This window comes from Peromyscus californicus, unplaced genomic scaffold (genome assembly GCF_007827085.1).
Source record: "Peromyscus californicus insignis strain IS unplaced genomic scaffold, ASM782708v3 Scaffold_17__1_contigs__length_78620276, whole genome shotgun sequence".
NCBI classification, from domain to species: Eukaryota; Metazoa; Chordata; class Mammalia; order Rodentia; family Cricetidae; genus Peromyscus; species Peromyscus californicus.
In genome coordinates, this window is record NW_026294469.1 from 49,290,069 (window position 1) to 49,307,015 (window position 16,947).

At 48.7% G+C, this 16,947-nt stretch overlaps 1 protein-coding gene across 2 annotated transcripts; it reads left to right on the plus strand.

Annotated features, from left to right (window-relative positions):
* Positions 1-7,240: 7,240 nt before the first annotated feature.
* Positions 7,241-16,818, plus strand: Cd74 (CD74 molecule). Of its 2 annotated transcripts, XM_052742249.1 has the most exons (9): positions 7,241-7,484; positions 12,049-12,218; positions 12,373-12,452; positions 13,246-13,308; positions 14,095-14,187; positions 14,439-14,526; positions 15,466-15,663; positions 16,047-16,103; positions 16,312-16,818. In XM_052742249.1, exons 1-9 carry the CDS (start codon positions 7,408-7,410, stop codon positions 16,317-16,319), a joined length of 834 nt encoding a protein of 277 aa, XP_052598209.1. In that variant the 5' UTR covers positions 7,241-7,407; the 3' UTR covers positions 16,320-16,818. The 2 variants fall into 2 exon arrangements, with proteins under 2 accessions (XP_052598209.1, XP_052598210.1); XM_052742250.1 differs by lacking the exon at positions 15,466-15,663 and having other exon boundaries at positions 7,255-7,484.
* Positions 16,819-16,947: the final 129 nt, after the last annotated feature.

The window sequence follows — 16,947 nt, forward strand, 5'->3', positions numbered from 1 at the left end:
TCCTTTGGATAAGTCCCAGGAGCTTGAGCATTTGGGGGTTTGTGGCGGAAAGAGATGCAGCGGAGTCACCTGCTTTTTCTCTTTTCCAGCCCATTCTGACTGACTCAGGCCCTCTGCCAGGGCTCCTGAGTTCTTTCCACTCCACACTGTGGGGGCCAGTTCCTGCTCCATGGATCTCGCTGTGTGAGAGGAGTCAGTTCCCCTTTCTTTTTACGTCAGACTCTTTCCTACAACGTTGGAGAACTGGATTCTACCTTACCCATCTCCCCATGAGGGTGTGACATCCAAATCTTCCTGCTCCTGGGAACTCCATGCAGGCAGGAGCCCCGAAGCAGGGATCCCTCACTGGGCAGTGAGTCTGTATGACACCTGGTGGGACTGTGACCTCTCATCCTGCTAGGAGTCTTGAGGGGGACTATTGTCCAGCCCACCCTGGGTGTTGGGACCCATCCTCCTGACTGGAGTCAAGGAAAGGATGACCTTGGGGTCAAAGTTACGTCACAGGGAGAAGGGTTTGTGCTCCATTTTATCAGGATCAGCTCAGAATCAGTCCACTTTGAAATATTTTTTCTTTATTTTAAATTTAGTTTTACTTTGTATCAAAGTTACAAATTCAGCTAGTTTAAAGAGTCAAATATTTCCACAAGGCTAAGGTTTTCTGTGAAAAATAGCAGGCCCTCCCTCACCGCCCTTTTCATAACACAGCCTTCCAACTTTAGGCACCTCCTTTTGGTACTTTACTTCTGTATCTCTGAAAACTTTCTGGTACTCTTCTCTCCTGAAGTTTTCACTTTAGACATTTTCTGCATAGCTCTTTGTTGTTGTTGTTTTGTTTTGTTTTTTGGGGGGTTTTTTTGGTTGGGTTTTTTTTTGTTGTTTTTTTTTTTGTTTTTTGTTTTGTTTTGGTTTTGGTTTTGGTTTTGAGACAGGGTTTCTCTGTGTGGCTTTGGAGCCATAGCTCTCTGAGCAGATGAAGATAGGTCTCTCCTGTATCCCAGAATCTAATCAATATTTGCATGTATAATTCAGCTATTATTTTGGCTTAAAAGGGTTTATTGGGAAATGTCATCATTTATACTATTTTCTACAGAGAAAATATTTTACTGTTTAAATAACCCTGGACTTTTAAATTATAACTTGTTTTTATGTTCAAAAAAAATTTTTTTTGATAAGGGACAGGTTCAAAGTTCAGGGGCAATAAGGTCTATGGGTGGTTTGATTTATGTTGGACTTGTATCCCAATAAAAGCACCAGAAGTTGAAAATAGGCAAGCTGCAAATTTACCGGGAAGCAAATAAAATCAAAGATTGTGCTACAAAAAAAAAAAAAGAAAAAGAAAAAGAAAAAGAAAAAGAAATAAAATGTCACCAGTGCAGTTGAAACTGACATGTCAAAAAAACCCAAATTTTATTTGATGTATGTGAGTGTTTTGTGGGCGTGTACGAATGTGTACCATGCGTTTGCAGTGCACATGGAGGCCAGAGAAGAGCATCGGACCTCCTGGAACTAAAGTTACAGGCTGTGGTGCAAGGCCATGTGGACGCTGAAAATTGAGCAGGTCCTCTGGAAGAGCAGTCAGTGCTTTCAACGGCTGAGCCCCCTCTCCAGACCCCACTCCTAATTTTCGGTCAACTGTTCTTTTTTATTTTTTGAAGTTAAAACATAATTACATCACTTTGCCCCTTCCCTTTCCTCCTGACACCCTTCTCATGTGTCCTCTTCCCTTGCTCTCCCTCAAATTCATGGTCTCTAATTCTTCAGCTGTATGCATTATGTGATATGTAAATTATATATATGTATATATATCTTAAATATATAAACACGATCTGCTCTGTCTGTATAATGTTACTGTATGTATATGATTTAGGGCTAACTACTTGGTATTGGATAACCAACTGAGGAGCTCTTTCCTGGGGAAGGCTATTCCTTATTTGCCTGTACTTCTTTGTTAACCCTCCCTTTTCTGAGCCAGAGTCTCACTATGTAGCTCTGGCTAGCCTGGAATTCACTACGAAGACCAGGCTGGCCTTGAACTCACAGAGATACCAGGCCTTCCCTACTGTGTGCTGAGTGGTGGGTTGAAAAGTGAGCGACTAAACCAGGCTCTCTTTGCTTCTTGTTTGTTTGGTTTTTTGAGAAAAGGTTTCTCTGTGTAGTCCTGGCTGTCCTGGAGCTCACTCTGTAGCCCAGGCTGGCTTTGAACTCGCAGAGACCCGCCTGCCTCTGCCTCCCGAGTGCTGGCATTAAAGGTCTGCGCCACCACCGCTTGGCTATCTCTCCCTGCTTCTTGACAGCAGATGCAAAGTCACCAGCTGCTTCATACTCCTGTAATAGAGCCTTCCCGCCGTGATGGAGCCGAAACTGTGAGCCTAGGTAGGCTCTTCTTTCCCCTGTCAGTTACTCTTCTCATCGATGTGATAGGACACCTGACGGAGTCCAGTGAGAAAGGAGGCACTGGTTTTTGGGTCCCAGTTTGCTGGGCAGTCGTCCTTCACAGTGGTGTCATGGTGCCAGGAGGCTGAGGCGCTTGTTGGTCACACTATATCCACGGTACGGAAGCGCAGCGCCATGAATGCCACCACTTAGCTCCTTTCTCCTTTTTATTCTGTCTGGGTCCCCAGCCCATGGAAAGGTGTCATCTACATTTAGTGTGAATCGCCTCCCCTCGATTCATCTAATCTGGAAATGCCTGCACAGACCTGCCTGGAGATTTGTTTCCATGGTGATTCTAAGTCCTGTCAAGTTGACAAAATCAATCATTAACATTTTCTTTCTTTTCTTTTTTCTTTTTTTTTTTTTTTTTTTGGTTTTTTGAGACAGGGTTTCTCTGTGTGTAACTTTGGAGCCTGTCCTGAAACTCACTCTGTAGCCCAGGCTGGCCTCAAACTCATACCTGCCTCTGCCTCCGCCTCCCAAGTGCTGGGATTAAAGGAGTGTACCACCACCACCCGGAAATACTTTCTTTTTTTATACAATATATTTATTTTTATTTTACGTGCATTGATGTTTTACCTGCATCTACGCTTGTGTGAAGGTGTCAAATCTCCTGAAACTGGAGTTACAGACAGTTGTGAGCTGCCATGTGGGTGCTGGGAATTGAACTCAGGTCCTCTGGAAGAACAGCCAGTGCTCTTAACCTCTGAACCATCTCTCTAGCCCTGGCATTTTCTTAAGTTACTCTCATCAGAAATTTTTGTCACTGTAATGAGAAGCTACTACACATCCCTGTGATGATTTGTCTCAGGGAAGATTTTAGGATGGAAATGATTTCCCCACAGGATTTTGAAGGCTTTACTCTATCATCTGTGGTTTCCAGAGTCATAATGAAGAAGCTTAAAGGCATTTTGAGGCTGGGCAGTGGTGGCGCACACCTTTAATCCCAGCGCTTGGGAGGCAGAGGCAGGAGGATCTCTGTGAGTTCGAGGGCAGTCTGGTCTATAAAGTGAGTTTCAGGACAGCCAGAACTGTTACACAGAGAGAAACCCTGGGTACTCACTGGGTCCTTTCAGTTTGGAAATTTACGTCCTTGACTTCTGGGAATTGTATTGAATTACTTCACTGGTAATTTATTCCCACTCTTTTTTTTTTTTTTTTTTTTTTTTTTTCTGTTCCTTGTTTCTAGAACTCTGGCATTTGGCTATTGACCTTCCTAGACTGGTCATTAAATTTTTTTTTTTTTTTTTTTTTTTTTTTTTTTTTTTTTTTTTTTTTTTGTCTTTCGAGACAGGATTTCTCTGTGTAGCTTTGGCTGTCCTACTCACTCTGTAGACTAGGCCACCACAGCCTGCCTTCTATTTTTAAGCTTTTTTTTTTTTTTTTTGGTTTTTTGAGACAGGGTTTCCCTGTGTACTTTTGGTGCCTGTCCTGGATCGCGCTCTGTAGACCAGGCTGGCCTCGAACTCACAGAGATCTGCCTGCCTCTGTCTCCCGAGTGCCGGGATTAAAGGTATGCGCCACCACCACCCAGCTTACTTTTAAGTTTTAAGAGGTCCTTTTAACCTTCTGTAGCACTCACACTTGGCTAGCATCCTCTTAATCCTAGGTGCAGCTCCATCCTTTGCCGCACTGGAAGGTTAATGAGTTTATTTCTTCCTTGTACTCTCCCTACCTGACTGTTTTCCTTGCTCCCTTTTTACACTGGTGCATTTCTTTTTCTCTCTTTCTTCTTCTTCTACTTCTTCTTCTTCTTTTTTTTTTTGCATTTCTTTCAATGTCTCATGACCCTTGAGTTTTCTGAAGCGGAGGCTGTGGCCGGTGAGTGGGGCTTGGCTTGTTCAGACAGAGCCGGCATAGTTATCTGCCTGGGTTGTCCTTTTGGGGAACCATTCCACACTCTTCAAATGTTCTCCCCTGGGATAGTCATGGCCCCCAAAGAAGCTTCCTTCAGTCTATGGCCTGGAGGAAGAAAGTGTAACTTCTGGCATTCTGACCACAGGAGAAGATGATGCTCTGCATCAGGGTGAGCTTGTAACCTTCTGTGTCCGGGGACTAGACTTCCAGTCTTCTTTATGGGACGGCTGAGTTAGTCACTTCTGGGTCACTGAGACTAAATAACCAACAGAAGGAAAGCTTTATTTTGGTTGATGGTCGAAGAATTGTAGTTCACCATAACAGGGAAGGTAAGACCCCGTGGCTCGGGCATGACAGTCGGAGTTGGGGACAGTGGCTATTCACATCAGATTAAGAAGCACAGAGAGCAGGAACAATTAGGGGCTTGTATAACCTTCAAAAGCCACCCCCTAGTATCCAATTTCTGTCAGCCAGGCCCCAATTTCTAAAAGTCCCAGGCCTTCCGAATAGTGTCACAGCCCAGGGGCCAAGCATTCAAACAAGAGCCTACGGGGAACAATTCAGATTCAAACTGTGTCTTAATTACTGTTCTATTGCTGTGAAGTAGCATCTTAGAAGAGACAACTCTTAAAAAAGGAAGTATTTAATTGGAGGCTTGCTTACAGTTTTAGAGGATGAGTCTATGATCATCATGGCAGAAAGCAGATGGGCATGGTGCTGAGAGCTTTGTATCCTAATCTGAAGACAGCAGAGAGAGACTGGACCTGGTGTGGGCTTTTAAAACCTCAAAGCTCACCTCCAGTGAACACCTACTACAAGGCCACACCTCCTAATCCTTCTCAAACAGTTCCACTCTCCAGTGACTAAACATTCAAATATATGAGCCAATGGGGGGCCATTCTCTCCCATCACTCATTCAGACCATCACAGGCCATAAAAGGGGCACTCGGGGAAACGTTCTGTTTACCAGTTTATCCTAAGAGGGCCAGATGAAGAGGTAAGAGGTACATGGCACGAGGTATGTGAGGTGGGTCCCCGGCACAGGAACATGTGTTGTAGTGTTGGATGTGTCACTCTCTTGAAGTATGGAAGCTATTCAGACCCTGTCCATTGGGTTTTTATGGAAGTTCTGTTTCTGAAGGTATGATTAAGTTATCTGCCTATGTGATTTGCTCAATCTTCATCCCTCTCCCCTCTGAAAAGATTTCAAGTTCTCATCCTCTTATCAAATGGTTGGTTCCTCTGGCAGCAAGCCTCCATCCTAACATATAAAGATATACTCTTGGGCTGGGGATGTAGATCAGAGTGTTTATCTATCATGCAAGAAGCCCCGGGTTCAATTGTTGTGGGAATCTTTCTGGAACAAGCACTCTGACACTAACGAGAGTGGAAGAGAGGAGATGTCACAGAGGACCGAAGCCAGGAGAGCTCCTGGAAGCCTTTGATACCGGGTCCAGTTTGTGTTCGCATTTTATGCTCTAAAACCACAAGGTGGGGTGGGCAAGCGAGTGAGATCTTAACAGAAGCGTACATGACAGTCAACAGGTTGCTAGGGGCAATGGCCCATTGTTTCCAGGTCTTTCGTTTCAGGTAGCAAGGGAAGTCACTCTTGGCACATAGGCAGTACAGTCAGTCAGTGCTTTACATAAATCACTAAATAAATCAATAAATTCGACAGGGCTGGAGAGATGGCTCAGCGGTTAAGAGCATTGACTGCTTTTCCAGAGGACCTGGGTTCAATTCCCAGCACCCACATGGCAGCTTACACAACTGTAACTCCAGAATCCAACACCCTCACACAGACATACATGCAGGCAAAACACCAATACATACAAAATAAAAAAAAAAACAATAAATTCGGATCTAACAATAATAACTGGCCTTTTCTACCTAATTCCTTTTTTTTTTTTTTTTTTCCAGAGCTGAGGACCAAACCCAGGACCTTGCGCTTGCTAGGCAAGCACTCCACCACTGAGCTAAATCCCCAACCCCTCTCTACCTTTTTCCACTTCACAGTCTTCAGCATTGCATACACTCGGTGTGGTGGTACACATGTGTAATCCCAGCACTCAGGAGGTGGAGGCAGGAGGATCAGAAGTTCAAAGTCATCTTTAGCTACACAGTGAGTTTGACGCCAGACTGGCCTGCATAAGACTCTATCGAAAATAACAAAATGCCCTTAGCACTCTAGATCCCGAGGCCTTAGTGGTTCTTTTGACAGAGACCAAGAGCAGAGGCTAAAGACCTTGCCTACTCTGTACTTACAGTGTAGGCACAGGTGTGGTTGATAAAACCTTGTCTGTACAGGCAAGTCTTCACGACACCCCTTTCTAGCCCCTCTTTCTCTACCCCCCGTCACATGACACATACAATCTGAGCATAGGGAAGCAGAAGAGAGTGGCCAACATTCTGGGCTCCATCCGTCCTCGCCTGCATGTATGAGCCTAGGCACACACAGCCTCTCTACGCCGCAGTCTCCACCTGAAACACGGGTGATGGAACACTCCTCTAAGACACTGGAAAGATCCTCTAAAACATGACCAGTTATGATCTGATCACAGTACCTCACCAAGATGGCTTAGTCAGGGAGGCAAGTGTCAGCTGAGAGCTTTCACACCAGTCCAACCTTCGTCTCCAACTTGGAGATGGACATGCAGATCAGAGAGAAGAGGACTTGTCTAAGCCCCTTTCTTCCCTCATTTATCATGGATAAGGGGGGTAGACAAAGGCACTTTCTGCTTCAAAATGACTTCTTATCTAGGGAGACTGCCTATTTCTAGAAACATCCAAAGAGCCTTATGAAGCCAGAGGTCTGCCTAGAAACCAGTGATGAGAGCCCTGGCCAGCCAATGGGATCATGCAGGCCTTCTACCTGCTTAGGGAACTCCCCCTTATCCTGCCCAGGGAGAGCAGCTTTGAGTGAGTGGGGTATTTCCAGATTTGTGGCTTTCACTTCCACATCTACCAAGTGGGCGGAGTGACCTGCTGTGGACGAATCAGATTCCTCTCTGCACCAGCTTCAAGAGGTGAACCCGGGGCTCAAGGGTCCCAGACACCCAGCAGCAGGAGCAGCAGCAGCAGCAGCAGCGCCTGTGGAGAAGACTAGAGACCGGAACCATGGACGACCAGCGCGACCTCATCTCTAACCATGAGCAGGTGCCCATACTGGGCCAGCGTCCTAGAGCCCCGGAAAGGTATGTGTGAGTACCAGCAGAGAGCCCTCAGTTCCGGAGGGCACAGAATGCAGGCCTGGGAAGGGACACTGCATTGAGTTGCAGGAAGGCTGCCTTGAGCACTGACTTTCTGAGTGCTTTTTTTTTTTTTTTAGCCAGGGTCTCTCTATACAGCCCTGGCTTTCTACGTAATGAAACTCACTCTGTAGACCAGGCTGGCCTCGAACTCACAGAGCTCCTCCTGCCTCTGCCTCCCAAGTGCTGGGATTAAAGGAGTGCACCATCACGCCTGGCTCTGAGTAATCTTGAACCCCTGCCCCCCACCCCCACCTGCTAAGGGTATGGGCTTCCCTTTCTGTAAACCGAGGGGCTCCTTTAGGATGTGTAAGTGTTAAGAGGGCCCCGGGTTCACTCCTCAGAGTTTCACAATGTAAGGGACTTCACGGACCCGCTGAAGCTGGGCCGTGACTGAAGACCATAGTGTTCCTCCCTCGGATGAGCTCTCAACTTTTCCTCAATAAGTCTGCTTGCTCTCCTAGCCTCAGATCTGGAAAAGGTTCCGATGCCAGTGGAGAAACCATTTCTGAGGACAGTAGAAGCAACCCAGTCTTTCCTTAACTGCCAGAGGACCGGTATGAGCCTAGATAAGCATGTCCCCGCCATACCGGAGTCCACACCTGAATCAGGATTAGCCTTTCTCTGTGGGTAGGAGCTGGCTGCCATCCTAGCAGCTGCTCAGAGAGAAGGGGCTCCTGTTACATCAGTGGAAGGGGCTCAGCTCTGCCTTGGGTCAGACCCATCTACGAACCTCTTTTTTGCAACAAGAGGCTGCCCCAGCCCTCCAGATAGCCCCAGGCTCCTCTCCCAGCCCCCAAAGGACCTCAGCCTTGTGCCCTCCACCCCAAAAACCCCAAACAGGACTAGAATTCACCTGCCTTCTTGCCCTCCCTCCCCCACCGCAAGCTCCCACAGACCCGATTTGCTGCCTACGGGGATTAAAACCAGATGTGACGTCAGCTGTTTCCAGGCAGAAAGGGATTTGAGAGAGACTCTGAGATATCTTGTGCAGAGGAATTGTGTTCTGGAAAGACGGTAACCAGATATAGATTAGTAGAGCAGTGGGGAATTCCAAGGCAACTTTACTGCTGTTGTCGGTGACCACAGAAAAATCACAAGCCCCTTTCTGGGTCCCAGCTTAATGGCAATAGCTATAGGAACAGTCCACCTAGCATTTACTTTTCACCAGTCCTCAGATACTGTTGACTGTTATTGTAGTAATAACCAAGCGACAGACTCTATCTTAATTCTTACAGTTACTGTAGCTAGGAGTTGGACATTTTTATTATCTCCCTTATCCTTGCCCTTGTCTTTTTTTTTTAAAGACTGGTTTCACTGGCTGGAACTCATTGTGTAGCCCAGGCTGGCCTTGAGCTAATAGATATTTGCTTACCTCTCTCTGCCTCCCGAGTGTTGGGATTAAAGGTGTGTGCCACTATGCATTTTCCCCATCATGCATTTCCCCCATTTTCACGCAAAAGGAATCTGAGCTTATCTTGGTGAGCAACTTCCAGGTTGTCTCAGCTGGTGAGTGTTGGACACAGCATTTGAACCCTGACTAGTCTGAGTTTGTTCTCCTTTGTGGGTCCTTTAGAGGCCTCCTTTGTGGTGGGGGGAGCTGGGAGCCCCCTGACCTCAGGCCACTCAGGGAGGGCTGTGTTCAGAGATGGTTCCTTAAGCTCTCAGGCCATTCCAGACAGGGTTTGATTTGGGGCATTTCTCGTGAACACTTCTGCCTGGCAACATCTGTGTCATGATTCCCGATAGTTCTGATTGGCTTCTGACTTTAGCCAGTTACCTTTTTTTTTTTTTTTTTTTTTTTTTTTGCTGTTTAATTATAAAAGGGGGAAGTAGAAAGGAGGAAGTAAAACCAGGAGGTGACAAGAGTTAGCACTCAATCAGAACCAAGGGCCAGACAATCTAGAGACGGAAGAGGCTGGGTGTGACTGTGCATGCCTATAATCCCAGCATTTGGGAAGTGGAGGCAGGAAGATCAGGGGTTCAAGGTCAGCCTCATCTGCATGAGACCATCTCAGAAAAACAAAATAGCAGTAAATTTAATACAAGAGGAAGGAGAGCAGATGCTAGATCTGACATCTAGCCTCCCGAGAGCAGTATTATTGATAGAGAAAGATGTGTTACACGTTGGGGTGTTTCATTTCTACATTATTTTTATTTATTTAGGTTTTTTTGAGACAGGTTTTTCTCTTTGTAGCTCTGGCTGTCCTGGAACTCACTCTGCAGACCAAGCTGGCCTCGAACTCTGGGATCCTCCTTACTCTGCCTCCCAAGTGCTGGGTTTAAAGGCGTGCACCACCACCACTACCACCACCACCACCACCACCACCACCACCGCCCCCTCCATCTCTGTGTTATTTAACAACCTCTCATTCCAAGCTCTTGCCCATTTCACAAGCAGAAGTGTTGACTTGCTCACGCTCCCAGAGTTAGGCAAGCAGAAGAGCCTGGATGTTAATTATGGCTAGCTGCTCTCATCTTCAATACAAACCCGAGTTTTTCGGCCTTCTGAAAAACTGAAGTTCAGAACGGGGAGGGATGAAGCTTCCCCAAGGTCATGTGATGAGAGGTAGAGCTGGGACTAGATCTGAGTATGGGGTGGTAGAGGGGTTCAGGGGTTCCATGAGTTACCCAAGTAGATAATAAAGCAGAGGACCCTGAGCCCAAGCTACATCTTCCTTCAGAAGGCCAGGAAGTTGAACTTATTCCCCCTCCTGGTCTGGTCTCCCTTCCCCAACAAAGAGTTTTTGCTTTCTCCTTCCAAAATAACTCTTCTTGGGTCAGCCGTGGGCTTAAGGAAATACAGAGGGTTGGCAGGCATAGAGCCAATGAAAATTAGCGGTGTCTGTGACATCGTAAGTCACTAGGCAGACAGGTCTTCTGGAGTTTCCTAAATCTCCCTTCCTGGTTGCTGGAGTAGGCAGGACGAAGACTCCTCATGGGAATTTCTAATGGAGTCTGTCTTAGTCTGAGTTACTATAATATACTGTGCATACATATTATACATATAATATATACTGTATACTCTATCCTCCTTACAAGGGTGCCTAACTCCATTCACTAAAACACTAGACCTTTAAAGGGGACATGTTCAAACATCAGCAGAGAACTGATAGTTCTTCCCACCCAAGGGCTAAGTGGGGGAAGAAGGGACAGGAACTCTCAGGGTCTCGAGTCAGGATCCTTATGTTCTATACGGTAACACGTGCATGCACCCCCAAACCAGTATTCAAAGCCCCAAACTGCAAGCAGTCACTGAGGTCTGAGGGTCTGGCCACCCAAGAGCACGAGACATTCATCCAGGCCTAGCCTTTTATGTTGCTGTTGAATTCCCCCCACTTGGCTATCACTACGAGGTGCTTCTATGGCCACAGTCAGAGCTTGTTTCAAAGAAAACTGTGCAGGGGAGATGGCCCAGTTGATACACAGGCACGAGCACCTGAGTGTGAGTCTCAAACACCCATTTGAAAAACAAGCACTAATCCTAGTGTTGGGGAGGCAGAGACAAGAGGATCCCTGGGTTTGTTGGCGAGACAGTCTAGCTGAATCGTTGAGTTCCAGGTTCAGTGAGAGACCCTGCCCCGAAAAATAAAGTGGAGAGCAACTGAGGAAGACACTTGAAGTAGACCTCTGGTCTCCACACACATGTACACGAGCACCCATACATACATGCACATGTAGCACACCACACACACACACACACACACACACACACACACACACACACACACACACACACACACACACAAACTGGGGAAGAACCAAGATTTAGAATTGCTGGGGTAAGAGTTACTCATGTGACACGTGACAGAAGCTGGGAGACTGGGGAAGATTTGTCCAAAGATTCCCAGAGACTGGTACAGAGGCTGCATCTCTGGAGTGGGTGGCATCTGGCCCTGCTCCAGCCTGATAATGTCCCCCCTCCCCAAATGTCTAGGCTCCACTTCTCTTTTTCAGGTATGCATGTTCTTTGCTGTCCCTGTCGCATTTCCTTCCCTTTTCTCTTTAAACCTGACGTCACTGCAGGGATTGGGGATAACGCAGGGGATGGAAACCCTACTTTCTCTTACATAGTAAAAGCAACTGCCAACCAAATAAAACAAACAAACAAACAAACAAACAAACAAATAAATAAATAAATAATTAAGACCGAATCCTTTTCTCCTGAGGGCAGCTCTGCTCCAGATCTCCAGAGGGTAAAGAGGGAGGACACGCCACTTTATCCCGTCACTACATGGATGGGACACCAAAACCCAGAGTAGGCAAGGGATTTGGCTCATTCTTCCCCATCGAACTTGGGCTCCAAGTGGATCTGATTTCTTCCTAGGAAGGACACTGGTGGTCAGCTGGGGTGGGATGGGGGATGGGGACGTTCCACACACACCTCTCTTATAGCCAGGTTATTGGGAGGGCATGACATTAGTCTGAGGGGACATGGGTGGGGGCGTAAGTCCCCTCTCCCAGCCAGCCTCCCACTCTGGACCATTCTCTTACTCCCTCCTCACAACAGGTGCAGCCGTGGAGCCCTGTACACAGGCTTTTCTGTCCTGGTGGCTCTGCTCTTGGCTGGGCAGGCCACCACTGCATACTTCCTGTACCAGCAGCAGGGCCGTCTAGACAAGCTGACCGTCACCTCCCAGAACCTGCAACTGGAGAGCCTTCGCATGAAGCTTCCTAAATGTGAGCGTTCCACCTGTCCTGACCACCTCACGGGCCCCACCCGTTTCTCCATCTAGCGCTTCCCATCCCCCATCCCTGGGTTTCAGATCTCAACCCCTGGTGCCCTATTCCCTTGGACCTGGACTCAGGCTGTCTTGTCTTCCCTGCCCCACAGCTGCCAAACCTGTCAGCCAGATGCGGATGGCTACCCCCTTGCTGATGCGGCCACTGCCCATGGAAAACATGCTCCAGGGGGTAAGGAAGGCGGCAGGGAGGAAACGCCAGCTGGTCTAGGCAGCAGGCAGGTGCCGAAGGGCAAAGGTTGACAAGTGACAAGCAGGCAAGGTCTTAACTGCTGGGAAGGAGCAGGGTCCACCTCAGAGAGGCTTGTCAAGGTGGCGGAGGCCAGAACTCTTGGGGCTACCCTGATGGGGAGAAGACAAGTCCCAGAGCTTCTCACCTTCCATAGCATCCTCTAGTCCTTCACCTCCTCCAAGCCTCTGAGAGCAATAATGTTATTCACAAAACTACTACTGGTACCTTCCCCAGGGAAGAGCACACCGATTGGTTGTCCAGGGCCAAATGGCCAGCCCTGAAAACATACATACAGGTAGCATTATACGGACCGAACAGATTTTATTTAGGAATATATAGTATATAAATAAACACACATGCAAGCAATAGCAATGAATGATAAAAAGAGGTCATGAATTTGAAGGAGAGCAGGGAAGGGCGTATGGGAGGGCTTGGAGAGAGAAAAGAGAAGGGAGAAATGTAGTAATTAAATTATAATCTTAAAAAAAAATAAAGCAAAAACTGCTATTGGCAAGGCCATGAAGAGCTTATGCCAGCCTGACCAGAGTGAGGATATGGAGGCAGAAAGGGAATAGCTGGAGCCTTAGGAGGTAGCAGAGCTGAGCCGGCGAGTGCATGGACCTGACTCTCACTAGACGCCAGCTGCTGCCCCCCAGCTGCTGTCCTCACCCCCCGCTCCCAGGTCCCTCCTACTTCTCAACTAGCACTGGTATCTCTGTTCTCCTTTCCACAGCCTGTGCGGAATGCTACCAAGTACGGCAACATGACCCAGGACCACGTGATGCACCTCCTCCTGGTGAGTGTCAGAGCCAGTGAGCAGCCCCCTGGTCCACATGGGATCCTAACCCTCACTCACATGCCAGGCTCACTGTAAACTCAACACCTGCTCACCCCAAGAAATATAAGGTGGCCCTTAAATATTTCACGTAGTCCAGCCCCCTTCCCTCACCTTGAGATAAGTATCTACGTAGTCCTGCAACTGGTTATACTATGTAGACCAGGTTGACCTTGCACTTAGGAGATCTGCCTGCCTCTGCCTCCTAAGTGCTGGGACTAAAGGCGTGCATCATGACACCAGGCTCTAGCCTCTTCACTTTTGAGTTTGAAAAATTAAGGTCCAAGTCTTGGATGTGACTTGGTCATGATACCCCATTCTCCTTCCAAAATTAACCTCACAAGCCTGCTCTGTACCAGGCACTACTCTGTTCTTGGCCTACAGCAGGGAAGCAACTTGAATATACCAGTGACCAGGTGATGAGGGACGCACAGCTGGCTGTGAGGACAGGCAGAGGACCCAGTCTAGCTATTGGTGGTCAGAAAGTCTTCAGAGATGAGACCTGCAAGACAGGCAGACATCCGTAGGGAGCAAACGAGTGCTGTAAAGCTGGTGTGGACCCTGACAGGAGCTACATAGCTGGGTGGCCCTCACCCCTTCACCCCTGCTCTCTGTCACTGAAGCCAGGGTCCAGGCTTGCTGTGGCTAACATCCATTCCTCAGAATGAAGACCTGGGAACATGGGGTGTACATTTCCCCTTGCTATCATGGAGTTCTTTAACTTCCTCTCGCCCTGCTACTCTGCAGAGGTCTGGACCCCTGGAGTACCCACAGCTGAAGGGGAGCTTTCCAGAGAACCTGAAACACCTTAAGAACTCTATGGATGGTCTGAACTGGAAGGTGAGAAGCTTCTGTTGACTCTCCTCTTTCCACAGTAGCCTCAGGACTAGACAGTGGCAAGGGGCGGGCTAGGGGAGCTGTTCTACAGCTGGGCTACAGAGGGTCTTCTAACATCCACAAAAAACTTGTGGGTCTTTAAGAGGTACCCGGGCTGCAGCTGGACTCCAGATGCTGGGCCTGTCGGATCCTCCAAGAGTGTTGTCAAGGTAGGGTGTTGACTCCTGACCCTGATGACCTGCCTCTATTCTCAGGTCTTTGAGAGCTGGATGAAACAGTGGCTTTTGTTTGAAATGAGCAAGAACTCTCTGGAGGAGAAGCCTACTGAAGCTCCGCCTAAAGGTAGCAGGATGGGAACTTCAGGGTGCCAGGGCTCCCTGGAGCTGCTGAAGCCTCCAGCAGCTTCAGCGAAGCTAACAGCAGCACCCCATCCTCTCAGCTCACTGTCTCTTCTTGCCTGTTCCTTCAGGGTTTGGAAACGCTGACATCCTGTCTGTGGGTCTGTTCTTTCACACACACATCCAGAGTATAGAGGCCTCTTATCCTTGTCTTGGAGCAAAACCAACTCAACACATACCAGGCAGGAGTCCTCGGAAGGACACCTCCCCAGCACTCACTGCCTCAACACATGAGGCAGAGGGCCACTGAGTCAGCGAATGCCCAGAGCCCTAGGCACTTCTCACTCACCAGCCATGCCAGCACACAGGAGGCTTGAGACCTAACGCATTGGGGAATGCCTTGCTTGTACCTTGGTGCTGTCTCTAATTTGCTGTGCAGAGCCTGACAAGCCTGTCCCACAAACGGAGGGCTAATGGCCCGAACTGCCCTTGGAACTCCGTTTCTCGGATACATACATAGAAGACAGCTTGCATGCGATCTCAACCAACTTCTAGCTGATTTTTGAATCCCCTCTCCAGCATCCCCAACAAATGGCAGCCCCTCTTTCTACTTGGGTTATCCCAGTAACAGGAAGGTCAGGCTCCCAAAGGTGTCCCCATTACTGTCCCTCCAGAAACCAGAATCACAGGAGTAATTACTAACTGTAATAGAATCTGAGTGCTAGAAGAAATATTTTGAGGCAAATGACTCCAGCCACGCTTTTCCTCTTTTTGGACCTTACTGGTTTCAGTCTTGGGCCTCAGTTTTCCCATCGGTACCATGGGAGGAATGAGGAAAGCGACTTGGAGAGGCATTAGGCCCACGGCAGTGGTGTGTGGGTCTCTGCTCTGCTGAGACCCCGGCCCAGAGCCCACTCACTCACTGTCTTCATCATGCCTGTAGCGTCAGTGCTGACCAAGTGCCAGGAAGAGGTCAGCCACGTCCCTGACGTCCATCCGGGTGCGTTCCGTCCCAAGTGCGATGAGAACGGTAACTATTTGCCACTCCAGTGCCACGGGAGCACTGGCTACTGCTGGTGTGTGTTCCCCAACGGCACCGAGGTCCCTCACACCAAGAGCCGCGGGCGCCATAATTGCAGTGGTAAGCAGGGGCCACCATGCCAGTAATCTAAAGGATTAGGGAGCACTAGGAAGGTGAGGGTCCCGAGGGCCCTCCTAGTAAACATGGGGTCAGGACATGGGTTGGCTGTGCCCTGAGGACAGCCGCTGTCAGTCATGCATCTGGCCCTTCATCTACCTGCGCACTCCTGCGTGTCCCTCTAACCTTATCTCCTCTCACATTCTCCACACGCTGTCCCACACCAGAGTCCCCCCCATCTCACCACACCCACTAACCACACTATACACCATGGTGCCTCATTTCCCAGGCTCAAGGACATACCTGACTGGGAAATAAGCCTTTGGGCCCAATGGCAACCAAGTGTGTGTGGCGAGGTTAAGAATAGCATGATGGTTCCTTTGCAGAGCCACTGGACATGGAGGACCTGTCTTCCGGCCTGGGTGTGACCAAGCAGGATCTGGGTAAGGGGGTCACCCACACTCACACTCACGTGGTACAGCATGACACTGGGCTGGCTTTTACAGAATGGGCTGGTTGCTGGAGGCAGAGGACCCAAGCTCAGTAGGGGAGCAATGGGGGCGGGAGCTGACTGCTCCCAAGTTCCAAGAGGCTGGGAAGAGGCAGAGGCAACAGGCCAGGCAACAACACCGACTTCTGCTTCCCTTCCAGTTATGTGAAGGCAGAGGCCAGCTCTGCACAGCAGCAGCTTTCCTGTCCTCCTGTGCCCCAGCCTTTCTGCCTTCCCTGACGTCACATCCCACTTCCTGCCGCCTTGCACCTTGGGGCTTGAGGCTGGTGTCCGCTTCCTCATCCCTGGACACGACCAATACAACCAGAAGAGAATGAGGGTGCTGGAGGGCCCCGCTGCCCACCCCTATCGAAAGGAACAGAAAGCTCAGAGTGGGCAATGCTAGGTGGACCCCCATTTCTGACCCATTAGCAGTCTCCAACAACGTGAGGCGTTGAGATGTAGGCCCACAGACAGGGATAAGGGGTGCTCCACCCTTAACCTACACTGGACACATCTGCTGTCTTCTCCTCAAGGAAGAACCCAGGCCCTCCTTCCAGAAACTCTTCCTCACTTCCTGCCAAAATCCCCAGGTCCCTTGCTCAGCCAAGCTTGTCAGCAGCCTATAGGATCATGGTTCATGTGACAATAAAAGGTAGTAAGTAGAACGTTCTTGCTCCTGGCTCTTCTGTTGGGATCCAATTAGTTTACCCTAAGACGGTCAATGAAAACCTCAACCTGGTCACCTAGGTACCCAGGGCCGGTGGAGCCTGGGGTGATGGCCGCAGACACTCAGT

Coding starts and splice junctions, on each gene's coding strand:
- Cd74 (XM_052742249.1), top strand. CDS start 7,408: ATGGACGACCAGCGCGACCTCATCTCTAACCATGAGCAGGTGCCCATA. Junction 14,527..15,465: donor TACTGAAGCTCCGCCTAAAG/GTAGCAGGATGG, acceptor TCATGCCTGTAG/CGTCAGTGCTGACCAAGTGC. Junction 15,664..16,046: donor CGGGCGCCATAATTGCAGTG/GTAAGCAGGGGC, acceptor GTTCCTTTGCAG/AGCCACTGGACATGGAGGAC.